Source organism: Erinaceus europaeus, chromosome 1 (genome assembly GCF_950295315.1).
Source record: "Erinaceus europaeus chromosome 1, mEriEur2.1, whole genome shotgun sequence".
Lineage (NCBI taxonomy): Eukaryota > Metazoa > Chordata > Mammalia > Eulipotyphla > Erinaceidae > Erinaceus > Erinaceus europaeus.
This window is the reverse complement of record NC_080162.1, coordinates 19847616-19870658: the sequence shown is the minus strand read 5'-3', so window position 1 is coordinate 19870658 and position 23043 is coordinate 19847616. Positions and strand designations below refer to the sequence as shown.

At 40.1% G+C, this 23043-nt stretch overlaps 1 protein-coding gene across 4 annotated transcripts in view; it reads left to right on the top strand.

Moving 5' to 3' along the window:
• RUFY2 (RUN and FYVE domain containing 2) overlaps positions 1-22847 on the top strand; it is a 68710-nt gene extending 45863 nt beyond the window's left edge. For 2 of the 4 annotated variants that reach the window (XM_007524161.3, XM_060195524.1), the window contains exons 12-18: positions 2034-2131; positions 4769-4888; positions 9501-9630; positions 13391-13485; positions 18078-18126; positions 19568-19645; positions 20298-22847. In XM_007524161.3, the coding sequence (XP_007524223.2) occupies positions 2034-2131; positions 4769-4888; positions 9501-9630; positions 13391-13485; positions 18078-18126; positions 19568-19645; positions 20298-20441 (714 nt within the window). In that variant the 3' untranslated portion in view covers positions 20442-22847. Of the gene's footprint in view, positions 1-2033; positions 2132-2881; positions 3074-4725; positions 4889-9500; positions 9631-13390; positions 13486-18077; positions 18127-19567; positions 19646-20297 lie in introns of those variants that run through there. The other 2 variants (XM_060195650.1, XM_060195644.1) reach the window with 2 other exon arrangements.
• Positions 22848-23043: the final 196 nt, after the last annotated feature.

Below are 23043 nucleotides of genomic sequence, written 5' to 3'. Positions count from 1 at the left end.
CCCTGCAAGTGGGGAGCCAGGGGCTGGAACCCAGATCCTTACGCTGGTCCTTGCGCTTTGCGCTACGTGTGCTTAACCTGCTGCACTACTGCCCAGCTCCCAGGGACCAAAATTCTTTTGGGGATGCAGAGAGTGGGAGTTCTAGCTTTTGTAAGTGCTTATTTGCTGGGCGTGGGCATGGGCATTGGCAGGGTGATCTATACTCCTAGTCTGTTTCTGTCTTTCTTTCATGGCGTAGAGCTCTGGATACGTGGGTTTCCAGGGTGTTGGTGAGCTTGTCTGCCCAGGGAAGTCCACATGGAATCACTGTAGCATCTGCCACTTGGTGGCACTCGGCTCTCATTTGTCCTTTTCAGCAATTTTGTCCTTTTTGCCAATTCATAAATGGGTTGTAATTTCCCACCACGGTTTCTCTGTGTCCTCGGTAGTTTCTCTCCTACTGGCCTGGAAATCCCGCTTCCATTCAGAGATGCCAGGATCTGAAGAGATGTTTTGCCTCAGTGGTGTCTTCATTAGGCCAATGTTTTAAGAGAGCGAGGGAGAGATGGAAAGATACCACAACACTGAAGCTTTCTGCAGTGTGGTGGGGGGCCAAGCTTGAATATAGGTTGTGCCTATGACAAAGCAGGTATACCGTCCAGATCAGCTATGGTGTTTTTCGTTTGCTTTTGATTCATTTTGTTTTTGCTACCAGGTAACCTGGTACCTGTACAGCTCTGCTGCTCCTGTGGCCAGTTTTTCTTTCCTTTTTGATAGAGGGTGAGAGACAGAGTGAGAGACAGACAGACACTACTCCACTGCCCCATTGTTTGCGAAGCTCCCTGCACATACGCAGCCCCCCCCCCATCCTGGATGGGGCCTGACCCCAAGTCCTCATGAATGCTGATCCCTGGGAGAACTGCCTCTTGAGCTATCTTGCTTTGAGTTTTGTTTTTTTAATTTAAGATTTATTTTTAAATTTTTATTTATTTATATAATATTTATTGATTTATTATTGGGTAGAGACAGAGATTAACCTCTCGTGAAGCTCTCCCCCTGAAGGTGGGGACCAGGGGCTGGGAACTGGGTCCTTGTGCACTGTAATGTGTGCGCTTAACCAGGTACGCCACCACCTGACCCTATATATAAAATATTCTTTATCATTTTATTTATTTATTTCATAAGGAAATCAGAGCATATGTTGATAGAACCCAGGACCTCGCATGCAAGTCCTGTGCTTTACATACCACCAAATCACCTGCCTGATTGCTATGAGAATATCTTAATCTAAAAAAGAGGAGAGGGGGGGTGTCGGGCGGTAAGGCAGTGGGTTAAGTGCTCGTGTAGAGATCCTGGTTTGAGCCCCCGGCTCCCCACCTGCAGGGGAGGGGGTCACTTCACAAGCGGTGAAGCAGGTCTGCAGGTGTCTGTCTTTCTTTCCCCTCTTTGTCTTCCCCTCCTTTCTTGATTTCTCTCTGTCCTATCCAACAACAATAAGGGCAACAAAACGGGAGGAAAATGGCCTCCAGGATCAGTGGATTCATAGTGCAGGCACCGAGCCCCAGCAATAACCTTGGAGGCAAAATAAATAAATAAATAACTATCTTTTTTCTTTTTTAAAATTATTCATTTATTGGCTAGAGACAGAAATCTGAAGGGAAGGAAGGGTAAAATAGATGGGGAGAGAGAGAGAGACATCTGCAGTACTGCTTTACACTTTGTGAAGCTCCTCTCCTGCCAGAGGGGAACAAGGGCTAAAACCCATGTCCCTGTTCACTATAACACGTGTGCTTAATCAAGTGCACCACTACCTGGCCTCATGGCTCATTTCAAAGTAACAGTACCATTGCAACATGAAATGCAAAGCTAAGAAATATTCAAGTTTAAAAATCAGAGTGAGGAGATAGCATAATGGTTAAGCAAAAAGACTTTACATGCCTGAGGTAGCAAGAGTCCCAGGTCCCACCCCCAGCACCACCATGAGCCAGAGCTGTGCAGTGCTCTGGTAAAAGTAAAAACAAAAACCACTGTAGCTTTTATGTTTTTATAAATAGGGTTCAGAGGATGGTTTGAAAGAAAAAAATGAAATAATGGCTCAACTAGAAGAAAAAACCAACACAATTACTGCAGCCATGAGGCAGCTGGAACAAAGGTACAGCATATCTATTCTGGATTTCTTTTTTCCTCCCCTCCCCCTTTTTGTTACTTGGCACTTTTGATACCTGTCACGAGAAACTGTACAAAAATTTAATTTGGGACTTTTTATTTCTTAATCCAGCAGAATTTTGCCTTTTTGTTTTGGTTGTTGCATGGAATCAAGTTGCTTTATATTAGGCTAATTCATTTGAAGTTGCCATTTTTTTTTTAAAGACCTAATACTGGCAATTTAATATGGTTCAGTCTATTACATAAAACAAATACACAAACAAATCTTTGGGGGGGAGGGGAAGAACACTATCCATGGTGGGGTTATCTCTGATCGATTTCCATGCATATTAATTGTCATATCCTTTGTCATTCACCATTTCTTTTAACTGAAATCAACCTTTCTGAGTTGGCAGCTTAGTTTTGCGTTTTTTTGAACTAGGATCCACACCCCAGCCCAAGAAATAGTTTTATTTAAATTGGACTGTTTTGTATTGGCATTTTTCACTTTTATTGTTGGAAAATGTAATGTGTTTCCATTGACTTGTCATGTTGGTGCCAACATGTGTCTTACCATTGCTTTCTTTGAATCTACTTATGCAAAACATAACTATTAATGCTTTCCTGACATGAATATTCTTTTATTGACATCCTCTTTCTTCTTTTTTCTTTTTTGTTTTCTTTACCCCCATTTTTACATTTTGAACATCTTTATTATCTTTTTCTGTCTTTGATTTCTGTCCATTCCATTATGAAGTGACAATGATTTGTTAACTCAAACTAGAACAATTGCAATGTCGTTGGTGAAATGTGCCAGCAGTGACACACAGGACCAGTACAAGCTCGTCAAAGATATATCTTTCTGAAAGACACTTGTATCTAAAGAGGCTAAAAGAGAATCAACACTTTTATAATACATTAAACAGAAAAAATATATACTATTTGCATATTCTCAAAGGGCATTAGGAGCCCTGTACACTTCTTGAAAGACACTTGTATCTAAAGAGACTAAAAGAGAATTAACACCTTTATAATACATTAAACAGAAAAAATATATACTATTTGCATATTCTCAAAGGGTATTAGGAGCCCTGTACGCTTCTTGATCAGCTCCTGTGGTAGTACACGGCCATGAAGCCGAGTGGGTGCGCCTGGACTTCTAGAAACACATTCTTCAAACTTCGTGCACAAAGGCTGATTTGAGTATTGACCCTTTGGAGGTCAGGCTTTTCAAATACAGTTTATCTTTTTAGCTGCTTTTTGATGGAAAATATAAAACTTTAACACAAGTTAACTTTTGGTTTGGTAATATGTTGGTACAGACTTCTCCCTCCCCAATTGTTTCCACTCTTTTTTTTTTTTTTTTTTAAATAGATAAAACCTGTTTCCACTCTTTACCTAGTGACTCCTTTACTGACTTTTACTGTTTTAAAATAGTTCACATTCCAGACTGGCCATCGTCGTGTGCTTTCACACTTTAGTTTTTGCAGTTCCTTCTTTGACGCTGCTGATAGCACAACTTCAAGGCCTACCTCACTTAGACTTTTAATTAATGTAAACTTAAAGAAATGCTTAAGCCCTATATGCTTACTTTAATATTTCTAACTTAGATTTAAAATGAACTTTTCCTAGGAATTATGAAATGTTTGAGGGTTACCTCATTAGTGTGATTTTTTTTTTATGGGAGGAAAGAAGAAACAAGTTTTTTTTGTTTTTGTTTTGTTTATTGAATAGAAGTTTCTTAAGAAAAATAGATGGCTATAGAAAGCAGGGAGTAAGCACAGGAAGAAGGAGTGATTTACAAGTAAAAATAGAAAAAGTGAAAATCATATTTTCCCTAATTTAAAAAAATTCAGTGTGGAGGTAGATAGCATAATGATTATGCAAATAGACTCTCATGCCTGAGGCTCCAAAACCCCAGGTTCAGTTCCTCACAGCACCATAAGCCAGAGCTGAGTAGTGCTCTGGTAAAAAAAATTAAAAAAAAAAAAGAGTTACAAAAAATTGAATGATGAGGGATAATCATAATATTTAGGAGATGTTGCCAACAAGTATTCAATTTTTTTAAATCTTAAAACACAAGCACATAAACATGTACACACGTAAATACAGCTTTGGTATAGTTCACTAATTGCATAAAGATCCTATAGAGGACACTTGGCTTTTATTTGAAGCAGTTACGGGTCTACGCTCTTGGCCTTGTAGCACACTTGATTCCTGGCATACACATCTCAGCAGAATAGATCACAGTGTCAATTCTCCACGTAGCTTAGACACAAATACTGTGCTTTTTATGGTTTTGTAAAAAGTCACTAATACACCTATTATACTTTGAAAATCTCATTATGCTCTCTACATATGTGGTAAAGGCTGTATTGCTTCGCATTGTTAATTATGAATAAGAAATAAAACAAATTTGAAGCTAGTAATCTGGGCATATTATATGTTATATTGAAAAAAAATCACAAAACAACTTCTAGACATTGTGTGGCTCTTTCACGTTTGAGTTTGTGAGTTTCCCCCAAACTTTGTTTTCATTTAGAAATGTTTCTATTTCCCCATTTTTCTTTTATTTGTCTTCTTCACCCCTTTACACCCTAGTTCTAGCCTCAGTTTTACCCAAAGTTGATTTGAATTACACCAGATTGCAGCAAGCAGAGAAGGCGCAAATGGATGCTGAAGATGAGGACAGGAAATTGCTCCAAGAATGTCAGAGTAAATCCGACAGTCTACAGAAACAGATCTCCCAAAAAGAGAAACAGCTGTGAGTAGTTCTTTCTTGGAAACAAATATCTGTAACTGATGGAATTTCCACCCGTTAACAGTAGAGTGGCTCTTATCTTTAATTTATTTGATGATGCCAGCTAGATTGTGGAGTTCTTATAATAATACATTGGAAAACATAATTATGATAAAATGTATATTTTTATTCCCTTTATTGTCTATATAGTTCTTTCTTTTTAAAAATGTTTCATTTATTTTAGAGAGAGAGAACATCAGAGCACTGCTCAGCTCATGTTTATGGTGGCGCTATGATTGGAGTCTCAGGCTTGAAAATCTTTCGCCTGAACATTACGCTGTCTCCCTAGTTTTATGGAGTTCTTCCAATTCTTTTTTGCTACTTTTTCCCCCCCCCTCAGATAGAGTTTTATTCTTTCTGCTGTTATTTAACATTAATCTGATGACTTTTTTGTATCTGGAAACTGAGTATAATAGGTCTTTGTTACTTCAGGGAATTTATATTGTCAAAGAACATGATGTTTTTGAGAATGTTTTTATTACTGCATCTGTAGATCTACGCATAACTAGCTACTAAGGTTGGCAGTATATGTCATTGAATTGAATAAAACAGTTGCATAACTATACAAATTGATACATTTTTATAAAGTTAAAACTGTACATATATATTTATACCTGCATAGAAAAAAGTTCATATAATACACATAGGGACAGTAATGGCAGATTGACAGGCTTAATTTTTAATTTATAAACATCAGTATTATTTCACCAGTATCCACCTTTTTTATTAAAAGAAGACACCAATAGGAAATGCAGAAATCGGGGCTGGGACATAGAGAACATGCACGAGGCTCTGGGCTCTATCTCTCGTAACTTCCCCCCAAAAAAACCCCAGTAGACAAAAAAGAAAATATAGACTTGGTTAAATAAGAATACATACTTTGTAAGATGTGTAACTGGTAAACTTAGATCGACTGGCTAAGTTTTTTAACTAGAGCACTCACTAGTCAGTTCTGGCTTGTGGTCATGCAGGGAGGTTGAACCTGGGACCTTGGAGCTTCAGGAGTGAAAGTTTTTTAGCATAGCCAGTTTGCTTTCTGCCTCACCCTACTGGTTGAATATTAAATTCTCTGTCCTTGCTGTCTTTCTGTTTAGTAAGGAAGGCTTTGGGATCTTAGTAGTGGCTCACCCAGTAGGCCCTCTATGTTACAGCGTGTAAGATCTGGGTTCAGGCCCCAGGTCCAACCTGCAGGAGAGAAGCTTCATGAGCAGTGAAGCAGTGCTGCAGGTTATCTTTCTCCCTCTTCCCTCTTGATTTCTCTGTCTCTATCCAAACAAATAAATAAATAAGTATTGGGAACAGGGAATGACTTTGTTGAAATAGCTCACTATGATTGTAAAAGATATGTTATTTATTGTAACGAGAGATAGAAAGATTCACACAGAGAGAACCAGAGTGCTGCTCACCTGTGGCTTGTGGCGGTGCTGGAGATTGAATCAGGGCCCTGGGAGCCTCAGGTGTGAAAGTCATTTGCACAACTATTATGTTACCTCTCCAGCTCTATAGTTGGGATTTCTTTTTTCTTTTTAGATTTTGTTTATTTATCAATGAGAAAGACAGGAGGAGAGAGACAAAGAACTAGACATCACTCTGGTACATGTGCTGCTGGGGATTGAACTCAGGACCTCATGCTTGAGCGTCCCAATGCTTTATCCACTGTGGCATCTTCCGTACCACATAACTGTGATTTCTATTTTCAGTTCTGTCAGGTTTTGTTTTTTGTATATTCTATTGTGTAGTGCTTTGCCTACACGTTTAGATTGCTATGGTTTCTTTGGAAAATTCGTCTTTTAAATGTTTTATTTAATTTTTTAATGGGAGGTACAGAGAGAAAGTTATAGAGAGATAGAGACTCAGCTCTAGTTTATGGTGGTGTGGGGGGTTGAATTTGGGACCTTGGAGCCTCAGGCATGAGTGTCTGTTTGCGTAATTATTATGCTATCTTCCCTGCTTAATTATTTATTTTTTTCAACTGACTTCCTCTCATTTCCCCTGCCCCCTCCACCCCCTCTGTTTTTTGAATCAGTGCCTCTTACATGTACAGCACTGCCCCACTGCTTTGAAGTTTCCCTACAGGTAGGTTAAGTTGGGTCCTTGCACTTATTAGTGTGTGTATTGTACCGGGTGCACCGCCACTTAGCCACCCAGCTCCTGGTCTGTGAGTTTTTTAGGGGTGTTTTTTTTTACTCTATTCATAGTAGTGCCATAGTACTTATTTTTACATATATATCCTCCTAGATATTCCAGGTTCTAATTTTTCTGTTTTTTATTTATCCCTTTCTTGTTTCTGACTTTGGTGACCACCATGTATTAGAAACAAAATTTTTTTAAAAAAAAAATTATTTATTTATTTTCCTTTTTGTTGCCCTTGTTTTTTTTTATTGTTGTTGTAGTTATTGTTGTTGATGTCGTCGTTGTTGGATAGGACAGAGAGAAATGGAGAGAGGAAGGGAAGACAGAGAGAAGGAAAGACAGACACCTGCAGACCTGCTTCACGGCCTGTGAAGCGACTCCCCTGCAGGTGGGGAGCCGGGGGCTCGAACCAGGATCCTTGCTCCCGTCCTTGCGCTTTGCGGCACGTGCGCTTAACGCGCTGTGCTACCGCCAGACTCCCAACAAAATTTTTTTTATTAGTTTTTTTAACATTCTAAAACTCTTCTAAGATTTTATTTATTAATGAGAAAGGAAGAGAGGGAGAAAACGAGCCAGACATCACTCTGGTACATGTGCTGCCAGGGATTGAACTTGGGACCTCATGCTTGAGAGTCTAATGCTTTATACTACGCCACCTTCCAGACCACTCTTTGCTTTTTCATTCAATGTTTTTGCTGATCCTGGAAGATGAGGCCACTAAACAAGGCACTGTGAAACAAAACAAAAACAAGACATTAGGTACTTTAGTTACTTTTTAAAATTTTTTAAATTATCTTTACATATTCAGCATGTAGTAAGCTAGTACTTATCAACATTCTCTATATATTTTTAGTATTTTCTTTTTTTTAATTTTTAAAAATATTTATTCCCTTTTGTTGCCGTTGTTGTTTTTTATTGTTGTTGTTACTGATGTCGTCATTGTTGGATAGGACAGAGAAAAATGGAGAGAAGAGGTGAAGACAGAGAGGGGAAGAGAAAGATAGACACCTGCAGACCTGCTTCACTGCCTGTGAAGTGACTCCCCTGCAGGTGGGAAGCCCGGGCCTAGAACCGGGATCCTTAAGCCAGTCCTTGCGCTTTGCGCCACCTGCACTTAACCCGCTGCGCTACCGCCTACCTCCTACTATATTCTATATATTTTGAGTTATCTCTTCAAACTGACTAATAAAAATACAGTTTACTTCATTGCAAAGCAATGTGACTATAGACAAAATGCTAATTTATGAGAAAATATATCAACTAATCAAATATTTAACATAAAAATGGAAAATATGGTAATAGCATGATACTATAAATATTATGACATAATGTTGCAATTAAAATGGAAAACATTAGAAATTCCAGTATTCGCAGAGACCTAATGGTATACTATAATAGGTAAGGACCTATCTTACCTATTGTGAGTAATAATAATTGGAGCGATTGTCATCCTAAAATCTAGAGATTTCTCTGCTTTGTTTTGTTAGTATCTGCTGTTATAGTGATGCAAATGTGAACTGAAATTTCTGTACAGTGTTGGTTTTCCTCCACTGTCCCTTTGTCTTAGACCTGTCCCATAATTAGTCTGATTTTTCTGCTACTGATAGCCATTTGATATGTTGTCCTAATTCTTATATGATAGCAATACTTTAGGCTTTATATAAAATTAAAATATATTTATCCATCTACTTATTTATTAGTAGCAGAGAGAGAAAAGGAGGGAAAGAATCAAAGCACTACTCTGGGGCCTTCTGTTCCCAAGCCCAACGTTGTAATCACTGTACCACCTCCCTGGGCTATTGCTGTAAAGTTTTTACATGGCGCAGAAATGTAATTAATTAAAACCCATATTTCTCACAGCCTGGGAGGTAGCACAGTGGCTATAGCACTGGGCCTAAGAACGTGAGATCCTCAGGTCCTGGGTTTGATCCTTGGCAACTGTGTGCCAGAGTTATGCTCTGGTTCTTTATCTTGCATGTATACTTTTTAAGCCATAGGCTGGGAGGCAACTAGTAGAGCATTAGCCTTGCATTCTTGAGCTTCCTGGTTCAATCCCCAGCATTACATATACTAGAGGGGACTCTTTGCTTGTCTGTCTTTTTCTTTGTCTGATAGAAACTTTTCTTTCATTTACAATAAAATATGGATAAGTAAATGTTAAAAAAAAAACCACTCAATGCTTATATAGCATTTATTTATGTATATAGAATTAATTAATAAACAATGTAAAATTTTAATTAAGAAGGCAAATTAACCAATATTGTTAGGATCAGAAAATTGTGCTGTTAAACTTGTTCATCAAAAATATTTACAAAAGAAAATGCCAAAGGAAATGCATTATAAAGACAAAACTAATCGACCACTAAGAGGCTCTTATCTAAAAGTACATGCAGATATCTGTAAGAAACAGTACTGAGCGTCTGTGTATTATTTGTCATTCAAGGACACAACTGGAAACTGATTTGAAGATTGAGAAGGAATGGAGGCAGACTTTGCAGGAAGATCTTCAAAAGGAGAAAGATGCCCTATCTCATCTTAGAAATGAGACCCAACAAATCATTAGCCTTAAAAAAGTAAATGTTTTGCGGTGGGGAAGGTTGTTGAGCGGGTATAGTGCATGCCTCTCATACAGGAGACCCCAGTTTTAATCCTGGCACTGAACATGATCAAATAGAGCTCTGGTCTCTCTTTCCTCCAGTATCCACTCCTCTCTCTTAGCCTGCTTCTCTTGTCTCTCAAAGAATAAATAAAATAGGGCCAGAGAGATAGCTAACTGTCAGAGACCTGGTCTTGGATGTATGTGGCTCCATATTCAGTCCCCGGCATCGCATATGACAGAGCTGAACAGTACTTTGGCCTTTTACTCTTTCTTTTCTTTCTTTTTTAACCAGAGCACTGCTCAGTTCTGGCTTTTGATGATGCAGGGGATTGAACCTGGGACGTTGGAGCCTCAGGTGTGAGAGTCTCTTCGCATAACCATTGTGCATAACCACCCTCCTAAAAATAAATATATAGTGGCCCTGAAGGTGATACAGTGAATAAAGCTTTGGATTTGCAACCAGGAGGTTCCAAGTTCAATATCTAGTATCTGTGTCATAGGGATAGTCTGGTGGTTCTTTCTCTGTCTCACGAATAAATAAGTGAATCCTTTTCCTGTGACTCAGAGAGGCAGAGAGACCAAAAGAGAGCACAACACTGATGCTTCCTTTAGTCTGCTGGAGGTCTGCACAAACCCGGGTCACGTACATGGCAAACAGCACACAAGTGAGCTTTTTTTGCCAACGCAATAAGTAAATCTTAAAGAGATGTTTTGTTTTAACTTTTTTGGATCATCACTGTAATTTGACTGGTCCAGACCAACTTTTTCAGATAGAAGAAGAGAGATAACAAGAGACACCATAGCACTGAAGTTTCCAGGCTCCAACCTAGGCCATGTGCATGACAAGGCAGGTATGCTCCCAGTGGAGTGATGTCACCAGACCCTATTTTTAACATGTTTGAAATGGAGGACTAGAAGGAGCCTGTGTTGTCTGCTGGGTCCACTTTCACATTTACCCAGAATGTGTGTTAGTATCCCTCACCCTCCACAAAGAGTCACTGTCTGCCCGCAGCTGTCTGCCGTGCGCATTCCTCCCTCCTCGGTTAGTAACTGCGGATCTGCAGATGTAGCTTCTGCATTTTTTTTTAAACTTTTTTTTTTTTTTGGCCTCCAGGATTATCGCTGGGCTCTGTGCCTGCACTACAAATCCACTGCTCCTGGAAGCTGTTTTTTTTCCCTTTTGTTGCCCTTTGTTTATCGTTTTTGTTGTTATTATTATTATTGTTATTGCTGTCATTTTTGTTGGATAGGACAGAGAGAAATCAAGAGAGGAGGGGGACAGAGAGATGTAGACACCTGCAGACCTGCTTCACCACCTGTGAAGCCATCTCCTGCAAGTGGAGTGCTGGGGGCTCGAACCGTGATCCTCACGCCGGTCCTTGGGCTTTGCACCATGTGTGCTTAACCCACTATGCTACTGCCTGGCCTCCAGCTTCTGTATTTTCTTAAATGTTTTTTCATGTCTTTTCCTTGGCTTTGTTTCTTAAATTCCATATATGAGTGATGCATAACTGTTTTTTTTTTTAATTTACTTCATTATTTATTATTGGATAGAGACAGAAATTGGGAGGGCAGAGGAAGATACAGAGGGAGAGAGACCTGCAGCCCTGCTTCACCACTCATCAAGCTTTTCCCCTGCAGGTGGGGACCAGGGGCCTGAACCTGGGTCCTTGTGCACTGTAATGTGTGCGCTCAACCAGGTGCTTCACCGCCTGGCCCTTCATAACGTGTTTTTTTTTTTTTTTTTTAAGAATAAAAGTAAATATAAAGAAATAGCTAAATGGGTATCGTGCAGGACTTGCGTGCCTGAGGCTCCCTATTTGATCTTTGGCACACTGGCGGGGTTTTTGTTTGTCTTCTCTCTTTCTGTTGCTCTCTTACTAGCTCATATGAAATAAATAAAATAGCTGTATTCAGAAATAGCAGCTGGGGAAGTAGCTCAGGTAACTCGTGCCTCCTACTCCAGCTCCCCAGCACCGCATCTAACTTCTGCCTCATATTAAATAACTACTTAAAAATAAAAGTGGACTAGAAGGTTGGGTGATAGCATAATGGTTATGCAGAAGACTTACTTTCCTGTTTAAGCCCCGGTACCACATAGGAGTGCTACAGCACTGGAGTAAGCACTGTCTGTGGCTTCTCCCTTGCTATCTGAAAAACAGATCAATGAAATCATACATGTGTGAGGTCCTGTGTAGAGGGAAACACAAGTAAATCTGGTAAAACTGAAAACTTTATTATTGATTTATTACTTGAGTAGAGTCAGAGAGAGAAGTGGGGGGGGGGAGAGTTAGGTTGGGAAAGAGACAGAGAGACAGCCCTGCTTTCCTCCTTATGAAGCTTACCCTCTATAGGAGGAGACCAAGGGATTGAACCTGGGTCCTTGCACACTGATTTGTTTGATTAACCTGGTGTACTACCGCCTGGCCCCTATTATTTCTGTTTTTCTCAGAGCACTGCTCAACTCTGGTTTATGGTGGTGGTGGTGGGGGTAATGAACCTGGGGCTTTGAGGTCTCAGGCATGAGATTCTCTGCATAATCATTATGCTATCTACCTTCACCCAGAAAAGTTTATCTTGAAAGTTTTTTCCCCCATTTGTGTTGCCCTTATTATTGTTATTGTTGTTGTTGGATAGGACAGAGAGAAATTGAGAGAGGAGGGGATGACAGAAAGTGGGGGAGGAGAAAGATGGATACCTACAGACCTGTTTCACTGCTTAGGAAGTGACCCCTCTGCAAGTGGGGTTCGAACCAGGATCCTTGAGTGGGTCCTTGCACTTTGCGCCATATGCACTTAACCCGATGTGCTACTGCCCAGCCCCCTTGAAAGTTTTTGTTAAACTGCAGAGCTAACACCTTACACATAGAAGATTTTACTGCTCCCAGGATGGCTTTTTCATTCAAACACAGAGACACAGAAAAGGGAGAGACATGTGACCTAGCCAGTGATCTATCTGTTTGATCTAGTCACAGCTAGTTTCAGGGACAACCAGATTGGCTGGGGAGATAGCAAAGATACTCTCATGCCTGAGGCTCTGAGGTCTCAGGTTCAGTCCCCAGCCCCACCATAAGCAGGAGCGGAGCAGTGTGCTGATTCTCTCTCTCTCTCTGTATCTTTCCCTTTGTATCTCTCAAGAAAACAAAACAATTAGATTGTTTTAATTATCAAAAAAGAGATAATCAAATCATAATATACATTTATAACAAGGAAAAAAATATGCCAGTTCTTTTAAAAAATTACCAGTAGAGTGGCTGGGGATAGCTCACCTGGTAGACTGCATGCTATGTTGTGCTTGAGACCCTGGCTTTGAGCTCTGGCATCACTTGGCCACGCACAGCACCTAGTTAGTTCGTTGAATGCTGACGTAGTGTTACGGCATCTCTCCTTTCTCTCTCCCCATTTGTCTCATTTTCTCAAAATAACTAAAGAATAAAACGCTGGGCTATGGAGGCCGCTCAGCAATATTGTGCGTCCCTTGCGACCTGGGGTTCATTGCCTGACAGCAGATTTTAAAAAAAGAAGATGAATTTATAATACACACACACAGCCAAGTAAGTAGATTAAATGAGTGTGAAATAATTAAGGATGAAAACTAGACGTAGGAAGTTCTGTGTTTTTTTTTTTTTTTTTCATTCAAAGCTAAAAGCTATACATGTTCCTAATTAATGATGCGTGTATATGTGGAGCTTCTTGTTTCTCTTAAAGTGAATTTTCTCTCTTACTATTTTGAAGGAGTTCCTTAACCTGCAGGATGAAAACCAGCAGTTGAAAAAAATCTATCACGAGCAGGAGCAGGCTCTTCAAGAACTTGGCAACAAACTTAGCGAGTAATTTCTCTTTTTTCCTTCTGCTAAGTAGTTTTGACTTTCTTAAATGCACAAGTGTGCTAAACTTGTTCTGCTAAAGTCAGAAAAATTTAAATGTAGGAAATAAAGATACGGTGGTCCAGGAGGTGGTGAAGTAGATAAAGCACTGGACTCTCAAGCATGAGGTCCTGAGTTCGATCCCTGGCAACATGTAACAGAGTGATGTCCGGTTCTTTCTCTCTCCTCCTATCTTTCTCATTGATAAACAAATAAAATTAAAAAAAAAAAGATGAGCTATTAAAGAAAACATAACCAAACAAAAACTTTAAAAATTAACAAGACTAGAATGAAAAGATTTTGTTAAAAGTTATGTTCACTTTAGCAACCTTATCTGGCAGCCTTTTCTAGTAGATGAAAAGTAAGACTTCAATTTCTTCAAATCAAAAATTTCAGAAGTTCATTTAATGTATTTTTCTCAGGTTCATAACAGTCAAATTTTCAGATGGAGAAATCTTTCTCCAATTGTTTTGAATAGAAAGCAACATGGGGCTGGGTGGTGGCACACCTGGTTGAGCGCACATGTTACAATGTGCAAGGATCCAGGTTGGGACCCCAGGTTCCCACCTGCAGGGGACAAACTTTGTGAGTGGTGAAGCAGTGCTACAGGTGTATGTCTTTCTCCCTTTCTGTCTCCTCCTGCCCTCTTGAACTTCTGGCTGTCCCTAGCCAATAAATAAAGATGAAAGACGGAAGGAAGGGAGAAAAAGAAAGGAAGGAAGGAAGAAAGAAAAAGACACACTGAGTAGACAGGTGGTGGTGCACTCGGTGGAGTGCACATATCACAGTGTGGAAGGACCCGGGTTCAAGCCCCCAGTGCCCACCTGCAAGTGGTGAAACAGTGCTGTAGATATCTCTCTGTCTTTCTTTCTCTTTCCTTTACCCCCTTCCCTCTCAATTTCTGGCTGTCTCTATCCAATAAATAAAGATAATAAAAAGAAATAGAAACCAACATTATGAGAATTGAAAGGTGTTTTATGCCATTTGGAGTCGGGGGTTAACTTCCTACATTGTGCTGCTATTGCAGTTAATATTATTGGGTTCCTAGAGACAAGATGGAGAAATGACGTTCTGTTTTTCTCACATTTTCTTTAAAACAATTTTTTTATTATCTTTATTGGATAGAGACAACCAGAAATCGAGAGGGAAGGGGAGATAGAGAGCAAGAGAGACACCTGCATCCCTGCTTCACCACTCGTGAAGCTTCCTACATGCAAGTGGGGACTAGGGGCTTGAACTTAGGACCTTGCACACTGTAATGTGTGCACTTAACCTGGTGTGCCACCACCTGACCCCTTTTTCTCACATTTTCTTCCTGTTCACTATACCTGCATTTTGGGTTAGCAGTTCCACTGATGTGCCAAGTGTCTGAGGTAAACCGGAAGGTTTTCGTCTAAACTGGATATACCACTATTATATTGAATATATATATCAATTTATTTACCAGAGCACTTCTCAGCTGTTGCTTAGGGTGGGACTAGGGATTGAACCTTGGACCTCATAGGCTTAGGCATGATAGTCTTTTGTGTAACCATTGTTATCTTCCCAGCCCAGAAAACCTCCTCTTTTATATGTAGCTCTAGAGACTGAACCAAGGGCTTTTCACATGGGTGATACTGCCAGACAAGCCATTCCAAACCTTTTTTTTTTTTTTTTTTTTTTACCACCAGAGTTGTCATTGGGATGCAGTGTCTACTCAACTCCACTATTCCTGTGGGCCATTTTCTCCTTCTCCACTGCACTACCTCTTGGCTGCCCAGTCCAATGTTTTCATTCTATATACTTATGAGTGGAAAGAGAGAGAAAGGGGGAGAGAGGGAGAGAGAGAGAGAGAGATCAAAGCACCACTGCCCCATCCATGGAGCTGCCCACCAGAGCCTCACACATAGTGATGTGTACTACCTGTTGAACTAACTCCTGACACTCAGAGACAGGGCTTCACCTCTCGACAGGGTGACTTTTCCAAATAGAGACAGAGGCAGAGAGAGTGAAAGAGACCACAGCACTGAAACTTCCTTCAGTGCTGTGGGGGCCAGGCTAAAACCTGGATCTCACACAGAGCAAATCAGCACACTTTATTTATATATAGAGAGGACCAGAACACGGCTCATCTCTGGCATAAGAGGGTTGCGTGCTTAGCCACGTGCATGATGAATAACCCGGGTTTGAAACCCCTGTTCACCACATGCGAGTATTGTAGCACTGGAGGAAGCTTTGGAACTGTGGTATCTTTCCCCTCCTCTCCGTCTGAAAGTTATTCACCACCCACAGCGGTGAACCCCAAATAAGGACAAAAAATAAATACACAGACACACAGAGATAGATTTATTTATTAACAGGAGAAGAGGAGAGAGGGGATCAGAGCATCACTCTGGCACATGCAGTGCCCAGGATTGACTTCGAGAACTCCGGCTTGAGAAGCTAGCACTTCGCCCACTATGCTGCCTCCCAGGCTGTTGAGCACATATTGCTGAGCTGGGAGAGACCCCTGCAGCACTGCACCACCACTCAGGAAGCTTTCCTCATGCAGGTGGGGACTAAGGGCTTGAACTTGGGCCCTTGTGGATTTTAACATGCACTCAACCAGGTGCCTACCGACTGGCTCAATTTTCTTTTCTTTTTTTCTAAGATTTGTTATTATTTCTGTCATTGCACTTCTCAGCTCTGGTTTATGGCACTGCTATAGAATTGAAACTGGGGGGTGGGTGTATATAGCACACTGATTACCCCAACAGACCCTTATACCTGAGGTTCTGAAGTCCCAAGTTCAAACCCCCTCCCCCCGTACTTCCATAAGCCAGAGCTAATCAGTGCTCTGGTAGGAAAAAAAAAAAAATTGGGAGTCAGGTGGTTTATTCCCTTTTGTAGTCCTTGTTGTTTTATTGTTGTAGTTATTATTGATGTCGTTATTGTTGGATAGGACAGAGAAATGGAGAGAGGAGGAGAAGACAGAGATGGGGAGAGAAAGACACCTGCAGACCTGCTTCACCACTTGTGAAGTGACTCCCTTGTAGGTGGGGAGTCGGGGGCTCGAACTGGGATCCTTATGCAATAAATATATATAAATTTAAAAAAAAAACTGAACCTGGTATCTTAAAGTCTCAGGCTTGAAATTTGTTTTGCATAACCATATGCAGTGTCCCCAGTCCAGCCTGCTTATTTATCTATTGATTTTTTGATAGAAATTCTACAAACTTTATTTAGAAATCAGGTCTAATGATCTTTAAAATTAGTATAGGCTTATCACTGACCTATCTTTAGAAAAATATTTATTTGTAAAGGAAAGTGGGGGAAAGATCAGAGTATCATTCAGACATATGTGATCCTGGGACTCGAACTCAGAGCCTCATGTTTGTAAGTCCAGTGCTCTATCTCTTTTGCCATTTCCTGAACCATAAGATTTATTTTTATTTCATATTAGTTTCCCATGAGAGGGAGAGGTCAGAGCTCTGCTCTGGTACTAAAATCAATCTGGGGCTAAAATCAGGAACTTTAGACATGGAAGTCCTAGTTGAGGCATCTCTTCAGCCACCACTGTTAACATACTTGCATCTGTGTAATGTGGACTTAGTATTCACAGAGATCAAGCTTTGAACCTTAGTCTTCCCATTACGTTAACATATATCTAGATAAGATGGATATATATAGTTGTTTGTTTTCTTCTTCTACCAGAGCACTGCTCAACTCTGGCTTATGGTGGTGTGGGGGATTGAACCTGGGACTTCACAGAGTGTCAGGCATGAGAGTCTCTTTGCAGAACCATTGTGCTACATACCTCTGTCCCTATTTTTTTTTTTTAATCTTTTATTTACTGTATAGTCAGCCAGAAATTGAGAGGAATGGAGAGGTATAGGGAGACAGAGAGACACCTGCAGCCCTGCTTCACCACTTGCAGAGCTTTTCCCCCTACAGGTGGGGGCTAGGGTCTTGGGCCCCAGGTCCTTGTAGATTGTAGCGTATGTGGCACTACCCAGCCAGCCCAACCTTAGCTTTCCCGATTACCTCTGTGACCTGTTACAAATGACTTATCCTTATCAGGCCTTCTTTACTCTGCACTGTTTCAGTCAGAGCCTAAGTATGTAAGACTTGCTTGTTCTTACCATCATATAGAGGGGCGCCCACAGTACCATGGCATTCCTCTTAGGTGCAAGCATTTGGAGCCAGCCTGTGTGCCATGGCCATGGTAAGGGCTGTCTTCCAGCCTCTACTTTCTTCATTGCTATAAGATAGTTTTCTTTCTTTCTTTCTTTCTTTCTTTCTTTTTTTTTTTTTTTAGACAAATAAGACGATACATACAAAAGTTATACAGCATGGTAGCTGGTACACTATACCCTATAATGATAGCTATTATAATTGTCATAATTTCATGAAATGCCACTATTTCCTTAAAAGTACATTTTGCTTTAAAACATTTAAGAGAATACAGAAACTGCTAGCCAATGGTGATCATAAGTGTCATGCAATAATCATGCTTACAAAAAAATTACGTTTCTAATGAATTACTGAATTCTCTAATTACCTATACTGAAATTTGGACATACTTGTATTCTTTTTAGGTCAAAACTTAAAATAGAAGATATAAAAGAAGCCAATAAAGCACTGCAGGTGAGTAGGAAGTCTTCTTCAAGTAGAAAGGAATGACTACATATATTACTTGAGTCCTAGTATAGAGACAGAGTAAATGGGGAACTTGGTTGACAGAGATCCATCTCTTTCCCATATTATGATGTCGTCAGAAAAGTCATGACACATTTATGCATAGAAATACATGTCGTGACTTTCCCAACAACCCAGTAGAATCAGGTATTAATAACTGTTAGAAACCCGTGGGAATAGTTTTGCCCATTTTCCTACATGTGTCTACAAATGAAATTGCCTTTAAATTTGAGGATCCTTGGGAGTTGGGCAGATAGCCCAGCGGGTTAAGTGTAGGCAGCGCAAAGCACAAGGACCAGCGTAAGGATCCCGGTTCGAGCCCCGGCTCCCCACCTGCAGGGAAGTTGCTTCACAAGTGGTGAAACAGGTCTGCAGGTGTCTGTCTTTCTCTCCCCCTCCCTGTCTTCCCCTCCTCTCTCCATTTTTCTCTGTCCTATCCAACAACAATGATATCAATAACTACAGCAATAAAACAAGGGCAACAAAAGGGGATAAACAAAATAAATAATAAAAACATTAATTTGAGTATCCTTGACTTACTCTACCTATTTTTTGCCTGTCAACAAATGACACACATTACCCATCTGAAATGGGTATATGAATTGAGTAGGTGAAAGGGACTTGCATATAAGGTGTAAAATAATGCCAAGCTCATGCATTTCACATGGTTGAAATATATTCCTAGGTACTGCTGGAGTAAATTACATTTTTCTGTCACTAACAAAACATTTTAGGGGGTCGGGTGGTAGGTAGCACAGCAATAAAACAAGGGTAACAAAAGGAAAAAAATAGCCTCCAGGAGCAGGCACCAAGCCCTAGCGAAAACTCTGGAGGCAAAAAAAGAAAAAAATTATAGAGGGGCCATGCAGTGGCATACTTGATTAAGTGCACACATTACAATGCTCAAGGACCCAGGTTCAAGCCTCTGGTCCCCACCTGCAGGGGGAGAGCTTCATCAGTGGTGAAGCAAGGCTGCTGTTGTCTTTTTCCCTATCTCCCCTTCCCTCTCAATTTCCCTGTCTCTAATAATAATAAAAAAAAAATTATGGAAATGTTTTGTGTGTTGTGTAGCTGAGCCCTCATGCATTTTGATTGTACTGCGCTGGGCTGCTTTTTTTTCAATCACAGTAGAGGAAGAAGCATGACAGTACGAGAGCTTCCCCCTATGCGATGCCGGTGCTACAGCCTGGACTGTATGTAGCAAGGCATACATCCTACTTACTGAGCTTTCTTGCAGGCTCCAGGTTTCCATATATTTAGTCTACAAATATTTTCAGTATGTATCTGTATGTTTTAATTTCTAAAAAATTTTCTTAGCTGAAGAAAATGTTTACAAATGTTAACTTTTAGTGTTAGCAGTTTTCTCATTACATACTTTTCCTCCTGCTAGGGGCTGGTTTGGTTGAAAGACAAAGAAGCCACACATTGTAAACTCTGTGAAAAAGAATTTTCACTTTCCAAGAGAAAGGTAAGGAAAGTTAGTTTACAAGTTTTGGTGCAAAAGAAAAAAATTTTTTTTATTGTCAGGAATTAGGGGCCAAGTTTGTTCCTCACATTTAAACGTTTATCACACATAATCCCAACAAAGAACTGAGGAGAAAACATTTTCAGGAATTTTAAACTTACTGAAGAAAACTGAGAACACCCATATTGCTGGAGAGAGACTAAGAGCAAAAGAGAGAGGCCTGAGAGCCCTCTACTCACATGGCAGCTGGCCCAGCTAGGTAGACCCCAAGCCGAGCCCATACGTCTAGCTTACATATACCCAAGCCTGCCTTCACCGCTTTCTGAGCTTCACCCACACCTGCCACCACTCCCCTTTCCTGATATGGCCTTCCCGCAGGCACACCTATGTGCCAGGGAACATGGGGAAACATGCGCTCTGGCTCAGTGCGAGGTGCAGCAATGTCTGTGTTCCCTTGTTACTGCCCGTCATTTCTGATCTCAGCTCTAGAGGGCATATTGTGGTGTGTGATACGAAACCTAGGGACCTTGGAGCTTCAGGCATGAGAATCTTTGCATAACTATTATGCCATCCCCCTCCACCCCCCGCAGATGACTTCTAAGTTGACTCATAAAGCTTTTTTCCCTTCTCTCTCCCCCCCCCCCCCATTGAATAGCATCACTGTAGAAACTGTGGAGAAATTTTCTGTAACGCTTGTTCCGACAACGAACTGCCCTTACCTTCTTCACCAAAGCCAGTACGGGTTTGTGATTCCTGCCATGCGCTGCTGATTCAGAGATGTTCGTCTAACTTACCCTGAAACAACAGAACTAAACCTTTGTGTATCAAGAGTATTATGATGAATGTTATGAACATGTATTTAACGTATGCAGACAGCCTTTATTAAGCAGCTTTCAGACAGTACTGGTAGCAGTTCTAGCTTTGACATATTTATTATAGTAATTAGGTTGTGTCATTTGATAATCCCTTCTCCGTTGTCACTAATCTTTTTTTTTTTTTAACAGGGCATGCTCTAAATAACTTTAGCCTAGTTTCTAATGGATGTAATTCTTAATACTGTTGAAAGGCCAGATAGCAGAGCTAACACACATTTTGCCTTATTTTGTAAAGACCTTAAGAACAGAGATCATTGTCAAGTTGCTGTTTGATGGTGCCTATGATTTTAATGCACTTTAAAGCTTCGCAGTTCTCAGAAAAATTTCAATCGCAAATCTTTCTTTAGAAACATTAATAATCCAGTTCAATAGATTATTCACCAGTTTGGTTAAGGCTTCAGTTATTTTGCCTTTCCTTTGTCCATTTGGAAACTAGAAAAGGCCAATATTTTACTCTAAAAAATCCTCCTTTTGTACTTCCTTCCTGGGAAGACTGGGTTGCGCAGTGGATAAAGCTTGGTTTTTTTTTTTTGCCTCCAGGATTATTTATTGCTGGGGCTCAGTGCCTGCACTACAAATCCATTGTTCCTGGAAGCCATTTTTTCCCATTTTGTTGCCCTTGTCATTATTGTTGCCATTGATGTTGGATAGGACAGAGAAATCCACTTGTAGGTGGGGAACCGGGGGTTTGAACCAGGATCCTTTCTCAGGTCCTTGCGCTGTGTGCCATGTAAGCTTAACCTGCTGCGCTACTGCTTGGAGTTCTTAAGCATGAAGTAGAGTTCACATATGCCAGAGTAGTTTTCTGGTCCTGTCACTCTCTTCCCCTCTTCTCATTAATACATCTTTATGAAGGAAAAAAAAAAAGTGGGGGGAGGTGGGGAGCCCCAGTGCTGGGGCAGGGCGGAATGCAGCAGTACTTCAGTACGTACCTGTACCTTTTAATGAACAATGGGTTCTAGAGTTAGCGACTCAGCTTAGGCTTCTTGGAGCAGTTACACCACCATCCATTTACCTACTTACTGGTCTTTCCATATGCTGCCTGATTTGTTGTTTTTTAAAGTTAAGCATATATTTCCTTCAAGATTGAAAGCATAAGTCCTTTCCCTGATAAAACCTATTAATAGCAGGGGAGTTCTACTCTAGATAGGCTGTCTTCAAAGCACTAGAGAAACCCAAAAAGCATTAAAACTTTATATGCCTTTCATAAGCTTCATTTAAAAAACTTTTATTACATTTCCATTCCAGTAACTTATTTGTAATGTGGGCTATAGGAGAAAAGTTCACTACATACCTAGTAATTTTATTTTAAGCCAGGGTCTGGAGCAGACAAAGATATGGCCTCTGTCCTGTCCTGCCATGAAAACTGTTTCAAGCAACACTAACCTGTTATGCTTACACCAGGAACATCAAGTATACATAGTTATCCTTATATAGATATCACTACTTGGAATGCCACTTTTATTCTTTTTTTTTTTTTTTTTAACCAGAGCACTGTTCAGCTCTGGCTTTAAGGTGGTGTGGGAGATTGAACCTGGGACTTGAGAGCCTCAGGCATCAAAGTCTCTTTGCATAACCATTATGCTATACCCCCACCCCACTTTTATTCCTATTAGTCTAATTTCAGCCATGCACTTTTAAGTCTGTGAACCCATTCCAGACATTGTAGCTTACATGCATCACTCCTAAGCGTTTATTTATAGGGTTTCTTTTACTATAGTTTCCTTTCCACTTGAGTACGTAATTTCATTAAAGCTTAATATTAAATATCTAAATTGCCAAAGCATGAAACTAGTATTTTACTTGAAATGTTATTTTCTCCAGTAAGCTTTTGAGGTCTTAAGAAAGGATATGCACATTTTTGGCAATTTTAAGTACAGTCATAGAAATGTTCTCAACAACTACTATAATATCGAACTGTTTTGGATCAAAGGGATGAATTAACTTTTTCATGATTGTTAAAAATGAGATGAAGATGAAAATTTTTAAATGCTAGTTTTATTACTACGCTTGGGCCAATTTCAAAACATTTTTTTTGCTAAAAATTCAGTCAACATTTAAATGACCTTTAGTTCCTTTTATTTTCCATTTATACTTTTAGGAACCTGACTTTTATGATAGCAATACAACATAATCCATTTAATTTTGGTTTAAGTTTTCTTGCCAAACTCAGTTCTACTTTGTGACTGGTAAAACCTAAAGATTACCCCACAGTCTATCTTAACACATATTTTCTCGTCTAGCTATCATGGTGCCAATGAATTAATTCTTTTATCCTACAATGTTTAAAAATGTGAATTTTATAAGCCAAATAAATGATCTGGAAAGTTTATGTGCTTTGGAAATTTTTATTGACATTTTATACCTTTTCTAATTAGGTGGTGTGGACCCCTAATGTGTTTCAACAGTGAAAAAAATCAAAGGGTACAAATACAAATCATTGTGGGCAGGGATAGACATGCGCATGCCGGAGGCTCCAAAGTCCTAGGTTCAATCCCCTGCTCCACCATAAACTAGAGCCAAGCA